At 31.2% G+C, this 18,108-nt stretch overlaps 1 protein-coding gene across 1 annotated transcript; it reads right to left on the reverse strand.

The window, feature by feature from the left end:
- Positions 1-7,900: 7,900 nt before the first annotated feature.
- On the reverse strand, positions 7,901-11,196 carry LOC114176962 (phosphomannomutase/phosphoglucomutase). The gene is made up of 7 exons (XM_028062164.1): positions 10,586-11,196; positions 10,135-10,398; positions 9,478-9,994; positions 9,181-9,380; positions 8,654-8,766; positions 8,411-8,551; positions 7,901-8,331 (listed from the first exon to the last, which is right to left on the reverse strand). Exons 1-7 carry the CDS (start codon positions 11,126-11,128, stop codon positions 8,250-8,252), a joined length of 1,860 nt encoding a protein of 619 aa, XP_027917965.1. The 5' UTR covers positions 11,129-11,196; the 3' UTR covers positions 7,901-8,249.
- Positions 11,197-18,108: the final 6,912 nt, after the last annotated feature.

Raw genomic sequence — 18,108 nt, forward strand, 5'->3', positions numbered from 1 at the left:
TATTTCTATTTATATCCCCTCCTAATCCTCTAATATTTATACTAATTATCTTCATTTGCAATTGTATTTTCCCCTTTACTTCTTTTCCCCTGGTTCCTATCTCTAGTCTCTATGTTTTATAATTCCTTTATGATTTATTCCTCTTCGCCTAAGAATCTAACACCTGGTTCTTTTGCTAATTCCTAGATTCTAACATACTCAGAACCACCCGAGAAGCATTTTTTAGACCAAAACAATTTATTACAATTTTGTATATTCTCATCAGATAAAGATTTACAGACTGAATGAAACACTGTCCTGAGAAGCCTCCTATTTCCTTCCTCCACGCCTTCCTTAGCTCTACAATTCGGGAGCACTTGAATTTTCTTACTAGATTCTCCAACCCAAAATTTTTGCCTCGCCAAGAAGTTTGTTGGGTCCAATGTTGTTTCCTTGATGAGGGTCATGTGGTTAGGCATTAGTTTGACACTTCTTTTCTAACGTCCATGTAGTGCTGAATTTGTTATTGGCAAGGCCTCCTTCAGGTTATCGAAGCCCTTGTGGATGGGAATGCCTCTATGGTCCATGCTTCCCAAATGTAGCAATTTGTTGCAACCTGTCTTTAGTAATTTGGATTATATTAAAGTTTATTTAGATTTTGATTACAATTGTGATCTAGCTTTTTGGATTGAAGAAACAAAATTGCATTTTTTTTTAATTAAGCGAGCTAATCGTTTAACCCGCAAACCTGTGGTGGATTGAGTTGGGTTCAAATTTTTTTGGACTCATCAATAAGTGAGTTGGGTTGAGTTGGCTCACTAAATGACCAACCTTGGTGGGTCAGGCTGAGCCGGGCAGGATGATTTGTTTTGACAACTTTATTTCACTAATAAAATTAAAAAAAATTACATTATTTTTTGTTAAGAACCCATTTGAAAATATATAATGGCACACTATAAAGTCAAGTATCGTTTAGCATATAATGTCTTCATCTATTGTCTCGTGTTTTGTATAGTCTAACTTTTAGTGTATTCATCTAGCATTTAGTGTTTTATATAGTCTAACATTCACTAGAGTCTCATCTTATCTTTTGGGCTTTATTTTTATCAGTTTCTATTTTTAGTTTTGCTTTTTTATTTCTAGTCATTTCTGTTTTTTTTCTTTTCTATATATTTGTATCCTTTGTTGTTTTGAATAGGATGAGTTTTTTTTTTTTTTTTCAGTTTTCTTTGCTTTCTTTTCTTCTTGTTGTTTCTCATTTTTGCTTGTGGAAGAAAGGTCCTTCCAATAACTCATGTGCAAGATGCAATTAAAGTACCATTTGTCACATTGTTTAAGAGAAGATCAAAAACAACTTAACTAAACTCCTTCCTATTTCTTTGGCCCTTTAGATAGTTGACACTTTCACCAAGCTGTTACTTTCAAAGATTTATGTTCCATATTGGGAATGTTGAATATATTTTTCTAATTTGAGAGGAGTTGATAAAGCGGAGTATCATCTAAGTTAATTGTTTTTTGTGTTATCTATTGTCTACTGTCTTCATCTATCATGAAGTGTTTTGTATCATTTAGTGTTTGTTGGAGTCTTGTCTTACCTTTTTGCATTTTTTTGTTTTTGTTTCTAGTGTTGCTTTGTTTCTAGTCATTTTTGTTTTCTTTTATATATACTTGTGTTCTTTGTTGTTTTGAAATATAATGAGTTTTTCGTTACTTATTTAGGCTTAAATATATATTTGATTCCTATTTTTGTTGTTTATGTTCAATTTGGTCATCATTTTCGTTTTACGTTCAATTATGTCCTCATTCTCATCAAATTTTGGTCAATTTGGTCGTTTTAACTAACGATGGTTAAATAGTTTTAACATTTTTTAAAAGTGCATGACACATGTCAATTCTTGGTTTTTTGAATTTTTTATATTATTTTTATTAATTTTTTTAATAAATTTTTATATTATTTTTATAAATTTTTTTTATTTTAGAAAAATTATCCACGTGTCAAGTCATAATTGTGCCACGTGTTAGTTTGTGGTATATTCGTTATTTTGTTCAATTAAGTTCTTATTTTCATTATTTTTATTTGTTTTAGTTCTAATTTTAGTTAAAATGAATCAAATTTGTCCCTTTTAAATTGACACTAAATTTAATATCTTTTATAAATATTATACAATATTTTTTTCTAAAATTGGCATTTTTTATAAATTTTTGAAAATCAATTATAAATTATTAGATTTAATTATAAATTGAATATAATTCTTAAATTTAATTGTTAAATAGAATACAATTATTTAAAATATTATTAGAATATAATTATTAAATATTTTCTTCTAATATTTATATTCTAAAATACTAATACTTTTAAAATATATTTAAAATTATTACAAACTATTAGAAATACTTTAGAAAAGTATACCAATATTTATTTATAAAACTAACATTTTAGATTTTAATATCTAAAACCCAATAAAAATATTAAATTTTTTATATTTAAATAACAATTTTACATATGTTAATATATTTAATTAAAATATTTAATAATTATATTTTAATAATATTTTAAATAATCATAGTTTACTTGACAATTGAATCTAAGAATTATATTTGATTTATAATTAAATCTAATAATTCATAATTGAATTTAAAAAATAATTAATAATAATGTTAATTTAAAAATAAATATATAATATTTATAAAAAAATAAATTTGGTCTCAATTTAAAAGGAATAAAATTACCTCATTTTAACAAAAACTAGAACTAAATTGAACAAAAATTATGAATATAAGGACTGAATTGAATAAAAATAACAAATATAGGAATTAAATTGAAAGAAAAGAAATAAAACAATCACAAACTGACATGTGATTCTGACTTTAACACGTGACACAATTATGACTTGACACATATGGTCAATTTTCTTAAAATTAAAAAAGATTTAAAAAGATAAAATAAAAATTTTAAAAAATTCAAAAAAACCAAGAGTTGACACGTGACGTGCACGGTTAAAAAATGTTAACTATTTAACCACCGTTAGTAAAAAAGATCAAATTGACCAAAATTTGACGAAAATGAGAATCTAATTCAACACAAACTGAAAATGAACACCAAATTTAGAAAAAATAACGGAAATATAAACCAAATGTGTATTTAAATTTTTTTTTATTGCTTTCTTCATTTTTCCTTAAGGAAGAAAAATCCTTTTAAGAAATCATGTGCAACATGTAATTCAAGTATCATTGTATTAGCACACAATTAGAAATTACGAAAAAACTTTAAAATTACAAATTTTATAGCAACTCATAACCTCGACAATGAAAATTGACATTTTCTTCCCATTTAATCAGACAAAACTGAAAATTCAAATTATTTAATGTGCCTACTCTTCCTAGCAACGAACCTGCACATAAAAACTGACTCTTTTCGCCTAATGATAGAAAATTAATAATCATTTTACGTGTTCGTTCTCCCCCAGAAACATTAATTGTAAATTTGTATCTATCGAATTTCATATATAAACAGAACTAAACAAATTCAGTTAGGACTTGGCACTCTAATATGAGGTTTAGCTTCCCGTGATCATCAACAAAAAATCTTAGAGAAATTAGTAAATAAAACATTAGCTACATGAGAATTAGAGCAAAAAAAAAAAAAAATCACAAGAAACAACCCAATTCAACCATTTTTGTATAAAACATGTAAGAAAAAGTTCTTAACATCCGACTTATAAAATAAGACAGCTGAAAACTAAAGCAACCAAAGTCTTATTTTCTATTTACAAAGATTTAGAAAATTGGTAAAATATGGTAATTGTACGGCCCACAAAGGAAGTTTAAATGCACAATTAAACCTCAGCAGTTTTATCTATAATGAGTATTTGTGAAATAATTATTTAGTTGTAAAAATATCATTTTCTTTTATTATATATGTTTATGAGTAACTTAAGTCTTATTCATACTTTTTATTACATTCTAATAAGGATGCTTAGTTTTCTTATTTATTTAAACATTAGAGTCTTTTACTGATAGATTTTTCTATATTAAAACTGACTTGCTTGCAAAACAATTTACATGCCACTAGTCTTTGAGATACCAAATCCCAGTAAGAATAGAAATATAAATCAATATTGTAATGGTTCGTGATCACACACCAATTCAATTTAGATTGTCAAACCTGACTCCGGTTTAATATAATATTTGCAACAACTACTATAAATAAATAATTTTTTATCAGTATTTCAATCGACTAATCAAAAAGGTAACATTAATTTAACCACCAAAACTTCATCGATAAGGGCAGAGAAAATTGCAATCTGTTTCCAAGTGGAGTTTGTATCAACAACACCACACACTTATGCAATTTCTCTTCTCTTTGAATGTCCCTGAATCACACACCCATTAACATAATAGAAAATTAATCAATTATTTAATGTTGACACCAACTACAGATTATATTGGTTTGCCAAAATAAATAACATCACTTTACATGTGCCACTAGTGATAGTTATTATAATTTATGTCCGAGATCCTAATACGTGTACTAGTAAGTTTAAACTTTAAGTGTTTAGAAATTATAAAAGAATATACCATATTAAAACTCTTTTATATGGTGTTGGTTGGCACTGAAATTTAATTTCAACAATAATTTCCAAACTAAACACTAATAACACGTGAAACCTCATGCACGTGAAAAAATACAATGGGATTACTTTTATAGAATCTGTATTATTGTTTCATTCATGTAAGGTGGGCAAAAAAATTAGTGTGAAATTTAATCCGTAATAATCTAAATTTATATTATTTTAAGTTTGTTTAAAAAGACTTATTTCAAATTCATATTTTTAATTTTAAACTCAATTCATTTAATTAGATTTATATTTGATTTATCTTTCAATCATATTTTTGATTTTGAAAATCTAAAATCAAGATGCACACATCTAAGTTGAGGCAAGGTGGTTGAGGATTAGTTCAATCAAATCTATGTTGAATTGAGTTAGTTAGGACCAAAAATCAAGCTGGATCTCTCTGGGTTGAAAGTTCGAGCCAAATTTGTCCAAACCAAATAATTGAGCGAAGTTAATATGATTAATAGGATTAAGTTGAGTCGACTCGTGTTGAAGGTCAAGACAAGTAAGACTAGGTCAAAGGTTGAAACATGTCTACTTAAGTTGAAGATCGAGGCAAGTCGGCCTGAACGTCGAGGGTTGAGGCATGTCGACTTGGATCGAAGGTTATACCCGAGTCATCATAGCCCCAAGATTGAGCCAAGTTAACCTGGATCAAAGAATTGACTCGAGTTGGCTTGGGTCGAAGTTGACTTGAGGTGAAGAATCAAGCCACATTGGCTCAGGAACAAGTTAGGTTGGGCTAAAGGTCAAGTTGAGTCGACCCGGAACAAAAGGTAAAGCCAAGTCGGTCGACACCAAAAAATCGAACGAAGTCAGCACGAAGTCAGCCCAAATTAAAAAATGTAGTCGAGTTGGCTAAATCTGGACATGTTTGCTTAAGTTGAAGTCGAATCGAGTTAGTTTAGGTTGATCGAGACATATAGTATCTCACATTCACTTGGTGACAACCTCATCTCTTGGTTTTCAAAGCTTCAGCATACTCTCTCTCATTCTAGTGCAGAGACTGAATACAGAGGTGTTTCAAACGTTGTTTCTCAATCTTGTTGGCTCTACAATCTTCTCTTGGAGCTTCATTTTCCTCTCCCTCAGGCCACTTTGGTGTACTACGATAATGTTAGTGCCATTTATCTATTTGGTAATCCTGTGCAACATTAGCGTACAAAACATATTGAGATGGATATATTCACTTTGTTTGGGAAAAGGTAGCACACAGTTAGGCACAAGTTATTCATGTACCTTCCCACCACTAGATAGCTAATATCTTCACCAAAGGCCTATGTCAAATTCTTTTTTATGATTTTTGGACTAGCTTAAGGGTCCATGAATCTCGCTTCGACTTTGGATGTGTGATAAAATTCAAATTATTCTTCTACAATTAACCTAATTAGTAATTAATCTCCTAAATTAAGCTAATCAAATCCCTATAATAAGGTTATTAAATCTTTTGTAATTATTTTGTGCGTAATTACATACCTCATTTAGATGGTTTATTTATGTATATATACCTATCTCCAATGTTTAATAAGACATACATTCAAATCATCTTTCGTTTTTACATAGAGCATTGACCATGTGGTTCAAAACCACTTTGAGAGGTTCAGGTTCCTTGTGTTTATAGTTATATTGAAAGTCTCACATCAACTAGAGATAAGACTATTATATAAATGGATGAAAACCTTATCTTACAAGCTAGTTTTGTGAGGTTGAGTTAGGTTTAAAGTCCATTTCTTAACACGGTACCATAGTCATGAGTTAAACCCTATCCTAACAAAAAGTTGTTGTTTGTTAGGTCGATTGTTCCATTCCCTATCAGGCGTTATTAGATCACCCATTAATGCCTAGTTTCACACTTGAAATGTATATGGCTTAGTGTGAGGAGGTGTTTTGAAAGTCTCATATTGACTAGAGATGCAACCAGTTTACAATATATAAGTTGATATAAACCTCACCTTACAAGTCAATTTTATGAGATAGAATTAGACTTAAAGTCCACTTCTTAACAAGTTACGTTGCCAAATAATTTTATAACATCCATAAGGATTGTTATGTGTTGACAAATGTACCAAATCGTATAAGTAATAAAGTGAACAAGTCTAAATATCGTCCCCGTGAAAGAGGGAGTTAACTGCTCCTAGACATATTGAATACAAGACTGATGTTGAAATTGAATGCCTCCAGCCTTCAAAATGCCCTTCTACCTTCAAATGTAGAGAAATAAAGTTTTTTCTCTCTAAGTGTGTGTTTTGCCTATGCTAGACCTTCAATTTATAGACTTTCATAATTGGACTAGGCCTAAAATTTATATTTGATTTGGTCCTTGAATAAATTCTAAGAGATATTTCTTGATATATATATATATATATCTTTCAATATTTGGAGATTCTATATCTTTGAATTATTCTTCAATTATTCTAACTCGTACTTTGAGTAACTAACCTTGTGGATAGCTGATATTGTTGATAATGATTCACTATTTAATATTCCACCTATTTTGTTGATAATCTTTCCAAATCTCTGAGATTTCTCTTTATTTGCAGAATATAATCCATTAATTTATCTTTTCCACTTTTATTTAATAAAACTTGAAATATGAAATAAAATTAAAAGATAAACTAAAATAAAAACTTGGTAATGCTAATGATCAATGAGTCCTCCTTCTCTTATCAAATACTCACCAATAAAATGGAGGTTAGACGATAAAACCTACTTGTGGCAAACTGTGAGTCGAAATTCATAATCAATGTGTCAAAACAATCAATGGTGTATATCAGTAACCATGTGAACCGGTTCAAGGCGATGCCTTTGAATGAGGTTTGAAAGACTAGACATAAGACGACACCCTACCACATTGAGGATGAGTTTGTAATGTAGACGTCCACATGTTCATCAAGATCAATAGATCTGTCATATTAGTTGAATTGTGATAGTTTTCAAACTAGGTGGAAGGGAGTTTCCATGATCCAAACGATGAAAGGATGTCGACAATGTCCATTTTTGGTAACAAAGTATGAGCAAAAGTGTGGTATATGGATCCATTCCTTTGATTATTGTGAGCTTCCATCATTTATGTGTATTGAGGTAAGGTTGTGTCTATTGTGAGTAGCTACGCCTTTCGAATTTTTCCTCTTTTTGGTATTTAGATCCTTCAACCTTCTCCTTGTCTGCCTACTTTCTACCATCAATGCTTTTCTTCCTCAATTTTTTTATTCATTTTCTAAGCTCAAAAGTGTTGTTATTGTTATCTCATTCATGTGATTTTCTAGTGCTTCGAGTGATTCACTAACTCATAAAAGAAAATAAAATTTAAAAACTAAGATTCTTCATTCATTGCGTGAGGAACATTACAGTTACATACCATGGCAAGATAGATTTATTCTTGTATAAGTCCCTTCCAGGAAAACACAAGCAAAGATGGACTTTTGTCTCTGAAGCCCATAATAATCCTTAAACCAGAAAGGCTTCTTCAGATATACGTGTTTGGACATATGGGGTGAGGTTGATGGTCCAACATATTCTTTCTGTTCCGTTTATTCTTTAAGTTTATGTTAAAATAATTCACTACAAAACTAATATCATGTTGAAATGATACAAAGTTTGAGCTTTGATGAAGCTGTTCATCCTGAACTCCCAACATTTTTCATTAACAGAAAATCAGGCTATGGAGCCATTTTCAGTAAATTTATCAACTTGAGAGATGTCAAGGAATGTATAAACTCCACTTGCTTTGAGAAACCTGCAATGTTGCATAAGCAAAGTTAACTAACCAAATCAAATGCTGTTAAAAACATTGTTGAAGTGGTGAAATGACATACTCATCTCTGAAAGCTCGTGCCATAGACAAGCAACCTCCTGGGACAGATGATTGAATGTTCACAGCAATGTTAGGATTGTGAATACTCTGCCTCATGTGAACCCAACCATGTTGTCCATGTCTCTCGTTTGACACTTTTGCCCTGAATTCGCCACAACAAAACTAGTTTTGGTTAGAAAATCATAAAGATATATATAAAATAAGAATTGTTGAACTGCTTGAACTTTGTTTAACTTGTTTCTACCTGTACATTTGAGCATCAATGGGAGCTGGATCGTCATTTGTATCTACAAGACACCCTTCACTCACCCAACAATCACCACATGAGTCTAATTCCCACCCACTGAGCCTCCCTTCCTGCACACAAACAAACTCTTTATATTTTGCATTCATGATCATCACTTTGTGATACAAATATGAAACATGGATTTTGAAAACAAAGAACAAACTACAATTTTTATTGTAAGTTCAAGACTTTTAAAGTTAGTGTAAGAGAGATTATAGTGAAACAATGATTTGCTATGTTTCAAAAGTAGAAAAAGAAAGTGATTAAAGTATCTTTAAGATGTGGATTTTAAACTCAAATCTTTACTAAGATAGAGTTTACATAACTATTATATAGATTTTAAACTTAATTCAACCTTATCTGTAAGATAAGATTAACATCTACTTGTAAATATGCTTTATCTTTAATCAGCAAAGAGATATCCAACAAAGTAGTGTATTAGAGATTATACTGATAATATTTTTCTTCCAACATATATAATATACCTCAATGTAGTTTCTAAATGTTTGAATGGCCTCTGATCCTTTAGCTTTAGCATGTTGTGGTTCAGAGATAATATTTATCCTAAGCTCTACTGATTCATAGGGTTCTTCAAGATCTTTTATAAGACTCCCAATCCCTTCATCTGATCCCGCGAGCTTCATCCGCACCATTTCAATTATAATCTTCACAACCATGTAAGCACCTTGACGAAAAAGGAAGAAGAAACATGGTGAACAACAACATGGGAAATGAAAACCATGAAACTAAAACATGCACGGATCTTATCAAGTTGAACCCACCATCATCAAGGAAATGGTTTTCTTTGAGAGCACCATGGCCAGATGTTTCCATCATAAGATGAGTTTGAACTCCATCACTGTTAAGTTGAACTCCTTTGTCAATGACATTTCTGTATCCTACACGGTAGAGGCAATGGTGACCACCTCTATCAGTGATGAATCTGGTGAGTGCCATGCTTGTACGAGCATCGGTGACTATGGTTGTTCCTGGATGTTCCCTTAACACAATGGCAGACATGAGAGCAATGAGTTTGTCACCATTTATGGGGTTCCCTTGGTTATCAACCACCCCACTTCGATCCACATCAGTGTCGAAAACTATTCCAAGATTAGCTTTGCTTTCTAACACTGCTGCTCTGGTGAGTGCCATGGCAGTTTTGTCCTCTGGGTTTGGAATGTGATTCGGAAACATCCCATCAGGATTCAGATGCAGAGACCCAAAGGTTTCTGCGCCAAGTTTGTCCAACACATCCCATGTGAAGAATCCTCCTGACCCATTTCCAGCATTAACTATAATCTGCATATTTTGATAATTTCATTCCAATCAGAGTGTGAAAGATACTTACATTGTAGCTTCTATGAGCTGAATGTAGTGAAATAAGGAAGGATAGAATGAGTTAAAGAAATAAAGACTATTTATCTATTAATCAGTGAAACCTGAAATCCCTGAAGTGGAGTGTCAGGATACAGAGGGTGATTGATTCTCTCCTTGATGATTTCTCGTAGGTGCATTGCATAAGTGCTCATAAAATCAACTTTTTTTGGAAGAACACTAAGCAAAGTTGAGACTTTGGCCATCCTATTTGCATACTTTCGAGCAGCTTTATCACATATTTCCTCCACCTCTGTTGAAGTCAATCCACCTCTCTTTGTAAAAAATTTCAGACCATTTCTGGTATAAGGCAAGTGGGAAGCTGTCATCTGCATCACAAAATGCATAGTTAATTTCAAGCATTTGTGTTATAAGCCTCAGTAATAGTCTTCAAGTTTAGTATCATAAGCAGCATTCATTTGAGTTCATGGATTGTAGAAAATCCGAATCAGGACTCAAAACAAAGAAGCATTAACCAACTAGAAATTGTTGCTGTTACAAATTTTGGTAACCTACCATGATTGAAGCATCATAGGAAAATGGAGACAATATTGTGCTCATGAAACAAGCTGGTGTGGTAGCTAGTCCCATGTCAAACACCATGCAACCTGCACGACCAAGACCTGAAAAAACTGCAACACTAAGTTTTGACCCTGTGATTCTAGGGTCACGTCCAAGAGACACTCTCACATTCTCTACAGGGTATCCTCGTTCCTTCTCTAAACCTTTGATTACCCATTCCCCAAAACTCTGTGATATTGCCTCAACGGCTGGTGGAGTAAGGTCAACTTTTCTTCCTTTCTCACCTTCCAATGCCACTCCTCTAACATCTGAACCATTCTGAAGCCTTCTAATCTTGTCCAACTCTTCATCCACCACAACTTCATCATACTTCGCAGTGCCAATGGATTTCACACTTACGGATTTACTGAATGGCGCAGAAAATGGGAACCCAACTTTGTTATGCAGTATATTCTTCCCTGCTGATGAAGGAAACTTTGTTTTGTGAGTGTTCTTTTGCAAAGGTGTTGAGAAGTTTGGAGAAGTAGAAGCAGCCATTGTTTGTTTTCTTGGCACACTTGATTTGTCTGAATAAAAAAAATCAAGCTTCGGGAGATAAGGTAAACGCAGTAGCATTAAACCATAACCTTACAAATCCAATATCTCAGGAACAAAGAAATATCTTTAACAAACTTACAAACTCCCAAGATTTTTGTACATGTTTTTGTCTTCATGCCAATTTTTGTGTCATTAATTGATTGAGTTGCATGTGATATTTTCTTAATAAACTGAGAACCTGGTATATTCTGCATATGCTATTGTGTATCCAAAACGTGTTCGTGAAATTTATGGTTATTTGTCATTACTCACTTCCATGGTTCAAACACAAAAAATTGACCGAGTTTGTGGCTAGGGTCAACTGAAATTCAAAAAAATTACTATCAGTAAGTGGATTTAACAGCACCAGAACTGAATTTTTCTCTTTACATGTTTTTGATTTGATGAAAAACTGTGGAATCAAATGTTTATGCACAAAATTCCTATTCTTCAATAGACAGGAAATGACTGTGTGGTATGAATCTCAAGATACCATGAGCAGAAACTATAAGTAGCAGTAGTAGATTTTGAAGTTGTAAAAGTCCTGCGGCTATATCTGGTGTGAAGTCTTAGAAAGGACCACCAGAAATTAGGAGTCTCTGCATGTTTCTGAGAACCATAATTAATATCTACTTGATAGTGGACAGTTTTATTTTGTTTTTAAATGTAAGTTTTGGTTCACACACACACCATGTTTATCTGTCAAGACAAACCATGAACAAAAATAGAAAAGAAAAGCTTTTGGGAAAGAAATTATAGCAGTCATATTCAGAAGATGATGGTGAGATTGAGCGATTCTATTGTCATGTATTTCAAGACCTGTGTTAAAAGAGGTGTAGATCCCCACAAGTAAAATAATAAAGTATAATTAAGTTATTCATTAGTATATAGTCTATAAATTATAGATTTTCTGTCTCATTACATAATTTTTCTGAATTTATTTACCTAGAGATTAATCTTACTACTGTCATGTAATAGTTTATTTGAAAAGTTTTCTCATTTCTATACAAATCTTTATTTATTTTATATATGTCATTATTGCTTTTTATTTCATATAGCAGTCACTTTTCCATATTTCTTTTAGTAACGTAAAATCACAGAACATGTAATTATATCTTGAATAGAATAATACCTTTTCTATACACATATTTTATTTAAAAATTAAATTGTTTTTTGCTACTTATAATAATTATTTTATTATTATTATTATTATTATTATTATTATTTGCACTTAGCACATTTTTTTAATATAATTTTAAATAGAGTAATTTTACTAATCAAAAGATTGCAATAAATTATCCAGACTTTTTATTTTACTTTTTCGTTACATTACTTTTTCTTATCTCTGTCATTATGCGGTCGAAAAATAAAATAACTTAATATTTAGAGTTACATAGATAAAAGAGAAAGTAATAAGATAAATAAAAATAAATAAATAAACAAAGTTGCACAAATTTTTAGGGGTGGCAATACGGGCCGGGCCAGCCCGTTTAGGCCCGACCCCATAAGGTTCGTACAACGCCGGTTGGTCCGTCTCGCCCCACATACTTTATGCGGATTGAAAACACTGGCCTGTCCTGCATACCACTTGGCCTGCAGGTCCACGGACCGGCCCGCTTTTTTTTTGTTAATTTTTATGATAAAACTTTCAATGTTTAAAAATTGGAAAACTTTAAGAAGTTCACAATAAAGACTTTGGAGAATTAGATGATAAATTGATAATTTAACATTTTCATCATAGTCATACTATGACATACACAATGTATTCTTTAAATTTTAGCACATTAAAAATTATATAATACTTGTCTTTTCTAGTTATACAAGAATTTGAAACGTTAATGCAAGAGTCCATAAAAGAAGTAATTAATATACACAAGTGCAAGTTTTTTTTTTTTTAATTTTATGCGGGCTTGCGAGCCTATGCGGGCCTGCGGGTTCACTGCCCTGGATCACTCCGCATTTTTTCCGCGGGCCGGCCCGATGGGCCAGACTCTAATTGCTATCCTTACAAATTTTCTTTATGTAATAATGAGAACATGTATACTACGTGAATGTATTTCTTTTATAATTTTTTTATTAAACTATAAAATAATTTTATTAAAAATAATTATGAAATAAATATTAAATATAATTTTTTATTATATAAATAATTTTTATTATAAATAACTATTGGAGTTAAAAAAATAATTACTCAAAAATAAAACTATTTTTTTTATTACGAGTAAATATTTAAATTTACAAATTTTGTGAAAATTAGAAAAAAAAAATGTATAAAAAGTAAATTCTCTTTTAATGGAATTTTATAAGTAAATTCTGTAAAACAATAAAAATAATTTAAGCACACACCAAATTTTGTTAGTATTCATTTGTATGTAATGATAATATTAATATATAAATTCAATTGAAAAAGTATATTTTAATATACATATATTACCATTATATTTATTAAATTTAAAATTATTTTTATTTAAAAATATGGTAATTAATGTATAAAATAGTTTAAATGTATTTCTATAATTACTATATAATAATTAATTAAATATAAAAATCTTGTGCGTATATGGTTTGAGAATGGACATTTATGAGTTTAAAACAATTTATATGAAGGTTTTCTATGAATGATATACTAGGAACTTGGATAACCGTAATAGTTGAAATAAAGAGATTTTTCTAGATTTGAGCTTTAAAAACTTTTAAAATTCTTTACTAACAAAATTTATTATAATTATTCTTTATAACACTTTTTGGCTTATAATGAGTTACGAGTATTAATTTGATCAATGGTTCATGGCCAACCCTGATCCACTTTCATTAACTTCCCAAAATTTTCATGAGGGGCTAAAAAAAAGACTCCGCTCCCAAATTTCGCTCTTAAATGGGTTAGGATCAAGGCTAAAATGGGTTTGGCCTCCCTAAAAACAATACTTTGAGTTTGACTAACTAGGTTGTTGGCCCTGGTCGACGGCCGACACAAGCTGGCCCAGGCCAAAAACCTACATGGGTCATCCAGGTCTAATTGCGGACGAGGGTTGGGTTCTGACAAAAATTGGCTTGTGTCGACGGCCCACACGAGTCGAACTTGGGCATTTATCGACGTGAGACATGTAGACAGGCGAGGGTCGACCCATGTCGAAGAGACGAGATGGCCTGGGCCAACGGTCGAGACGAGTCGACTAAGGTCGACAACCGAGATAGGCCAGCCCATGTCGTTGACCGACACGAGCCTACTTGAGTCGAACCGATGAGGGTTGGTCCGAGATGATACCGACATGGGTCAACCTGGACCGACGATAACACATGACTAGTTGAGCCTACAACCGAGAAGGGTTGGCCTATGCCGACTTATGAGACAAGTATGTCAGGGCCGTTGGCCAAGATGGATCATTATGAACTGATTCGTGCCAAATGTGAAGACATGTCGACCCGAACCGATGACCAAGACGGGGCAACTCGGATTGAAAGCTGTGATCGGTCAACTAGAACTGATGACTGACATGGCCCTTATTGCATTTTTTAATGTTTAAAAAAATTATATATTTTAATGTTTAAGAAGAAAGTCATGGATTGGCCTTGACCCACAGGACCTTTATTGCATTTATAGGACTTTTGGTCCTGTGGGCTTTTCTGGCCTCAGCCCATGTGGGCCAGGACCAAGCCTTATAGGCTAGGCCAAATTTACAACATTACAATGAGTACACAAAGTCACAATTAACTCTCCTCTTTATCTCTCCTAAGATAAAAAGGTAAAGAACATAAGTATTTAACTCAAATTTCTCTTTCAATGAGTATTTTATTCTTGTAATTATATCTTGAATAGAATAATACCTTTTCTATACACATATTTTATTTAAAAATTAAATTGTTTTTTGTTACTTAAAATAATTATTTTATTTTTATTATTTTTATTATTATTATTATTATTATTATTATTTGCACTTAGCACATTTTTTTAATATAATTTTAAATAGAGTAATTTTAATATACCTTTTTATTTTACTTTCTCGTTACATTACTTTTTTTTTATCTGTCATTATGCGGTCGAAAAATGAAATACTTTCACATAATGCACTTAATATTTAGAGTTACATAGATAAAAGAGAAAGTAATAAGATAAATAAAAGGTTAAAATACTCTATTGGTTCATGTTTTTGTTGAAAAATTTCAAATAGGTCATAAGATTTTTTTTAGTCTCAATTAGGTCCATATTTTTGAAAATGTGTAACAATTAGGCCCATTCCGTTAGTATAGAGTTAACGGTGTTAAAGGTGTGCCACGTGTCAGCTCCACATTTTTTTGAATTTTTTTGATTTTTTTATAAATTTTTTTAATTTTTTTTTTGAAAATTATTCATGCCACGTGTCACGTCAGTATTGTGCCACGTGTAAAGTGAGTAAGGTGACACGTGTCAAATCATAGTCTAAATCTCAATTTGGTCCATATATTTGTTATTTTTATTACATTTCAGTCCATTTTTTAAAATTTTTTTAAATATATTTATTTTAAATTTTTACAAAATTGTTTTAAAATTTTATATTTAAATTTATAAAATTGTTAATTTTAAACCAACTCTAACATTTGTATATAAATTATTTAAAACAATTTTGTAACAAGATCAAATAAATATTTTAAAATTTTAAAACAAAATATAAAATAAACCTAATATTGTTAAAATGTTTAATAAAAATATCATTATAAAATTTATATAAAAGTTAAATTTGATCTCAATTTGGAGAGGATGAAATTGAAAATTAAAAAAAATGGACTGAAATATAATTAAAATAACAAATATATGGACCAAATTGATATTCAAACAATGACTCGACACGTGTTACCTTACTGACTTGACACGTGGCACAATATTGATGTGACACGTGGCATGGATAATTTTCAAAAAAAAATTCAAAAAAATTCAAAAAAATTAAAAAATTCAAAAAAATGAGAAGTTGACACGTGGCATATCCTTAACACCGATAACACCATACTAACGGAATGGGCCTAATTGTTACACATTTTAAAAAATATGGACCTAATTGAGATTAAAAAAAATCTTAGGACCTATTTGAGATTTTTCAACAAAAACATGGACCAAGGGAGTATTTTAACCTAAATAAAAATAAATAAATAAACAAAGTTGCCCAAATTTTTAGGGGTGGCAATACGGGCCGGGCCAGCCCGTTTAGGCCCGACCCGCATAAGGTTGGCCCGTCTCGCCCTGCATACTTTATGCGGACTGAAAACACTGGCCTGTCCTGCATACCACTTGGCCTGCAGGTCCACGGACCGACCCGCTTTTTTTTTGTTAATTTTTATGATAAAACTTTCAATGTTTAAAAATTGGGAAACTTTAAGAAGTTCACAATAAAGACTTTGGAGAATTAGATGATAAATTGATAATTCAACATTTTCATCATAGTCATACTATGACATACACAATGTATTCTTTAAATTTTAGCACATTAAAAATTACATAATACTTGTCTTTTCTAGTTATACAAGAATTTGAAACGTTAATGCAAGAGTCCATAAAAGAAGTAATTAATATACACAAGTGCAATTTTTTTTTCTTTTTAATTTTATGCGGGCTTGCGGGCTCACTGTCCTGGATCACCCTGCATTTTTCTCTTGGGCCTGCGGGCCGGCCCGACGTGCCAGACCCTAATTGCCACCCCTACAAATTTTCTTTTTGTACTAATGAGAACATGTATACTTCGTGAATGTATTTCTTTTTATAATTTTTTTATTAAACTATAAAATAATTTTATTGAAAATAATTATGAAATAAAAATTAAATATAATTTTTTATTATATAAATAATTTTTATTATAAATAACTATTGGAGTTAAAAAAATAATTACTCAAAAATAAAACTATTTTTTTTATTACGAGTAAATATTTAAATTTACAAATTTTGTGAAAATTAGAAAAAAAATGTATAAAAAGTAAATTCTCTTTTAATGGAATTTTATAAATAAATTTTGTAAAACAATAAAAATAATTTAAGCACACACCAAATTTTGTTAGTATTCATTTGTATGTAATGATAATATTAATATATAAATTCAATTGAAAAAGTATATTTTAATATACATATATTACCATTATATTTATTAAATTTAAAATTATTTTTACTTAAAAATATGGTAATTAATGTATAAAATAGTTTAAATGTATTTCTATAATTACTATATAATAATAATTAAATATAAAAATCTTGTGCGTATATGATTTGAGAATGGACATTTATGAGTTTAAAACAATTTATATGAAGGTTTTCTATGAATGATATACTAGGAACTTCGATAATCGTAATAGTTGAAATAAAGAGATTTTTCTAGATCTGAGCTTTAAAAACTTTAAAATTCTTTACTAACAAAATTTATTATAATTATTCTTTATAACACTTTTGGCTTACAATGAGTTACGAGTATTAATTTGACCAATGGCTCATGGCCAACCCTGATCCACTTTCATTAACTTCCCAAAGTTTTCATGAGGGGCTAAAAAAAGACTCAGCCCCCAAATTTCGCTCTTAAATGGGTTAGGATCAAGGCTAAAATAGGTTTGGCCTCCCTAAAAACAATACTTTGAGTTTGACTAACCAGGTTGTTGGCCTTGGTTGACGGCCGACACAAGCTGGTCTAGGCCAACAACCTACACGGGTCGTCTAGGTCTGATTGCGGACGAGGGTCGGGTCGTGACAAAAATTGGCTTGTGTCGACGGCCCACACGAGTCGACCTTGGGCATTTATCGACGTGAGACATGCAGACGGGCGAGGGTCGGCCCATGTCGACGAGACGAGATGGCCTGGGCCAACGGTCGAGACGAGTTGACTGAGGTCGACAACCGAGATAGGTTAGCCCATGCCGTTGACCGACACGAGCCTACCTGAGTCGAACCAATGAGGGTTGGTCCGAGATGATACCGACATGGGTCAACATGG

This window comes from Vigna unguiculata, chromosome 3 (assembly GCF_004118075.2).
Source record: "Vigna unguiculata cultivar IT97K-499-35 chromosome 3, ASM411807v1, whole genome shotgun sequence".
NCBI lineage: Eukaryota > Viridiplantae > Streptophyta > Magnoliopsida > Fabales > Fabaceae > Vigna > Vigna unguiculata.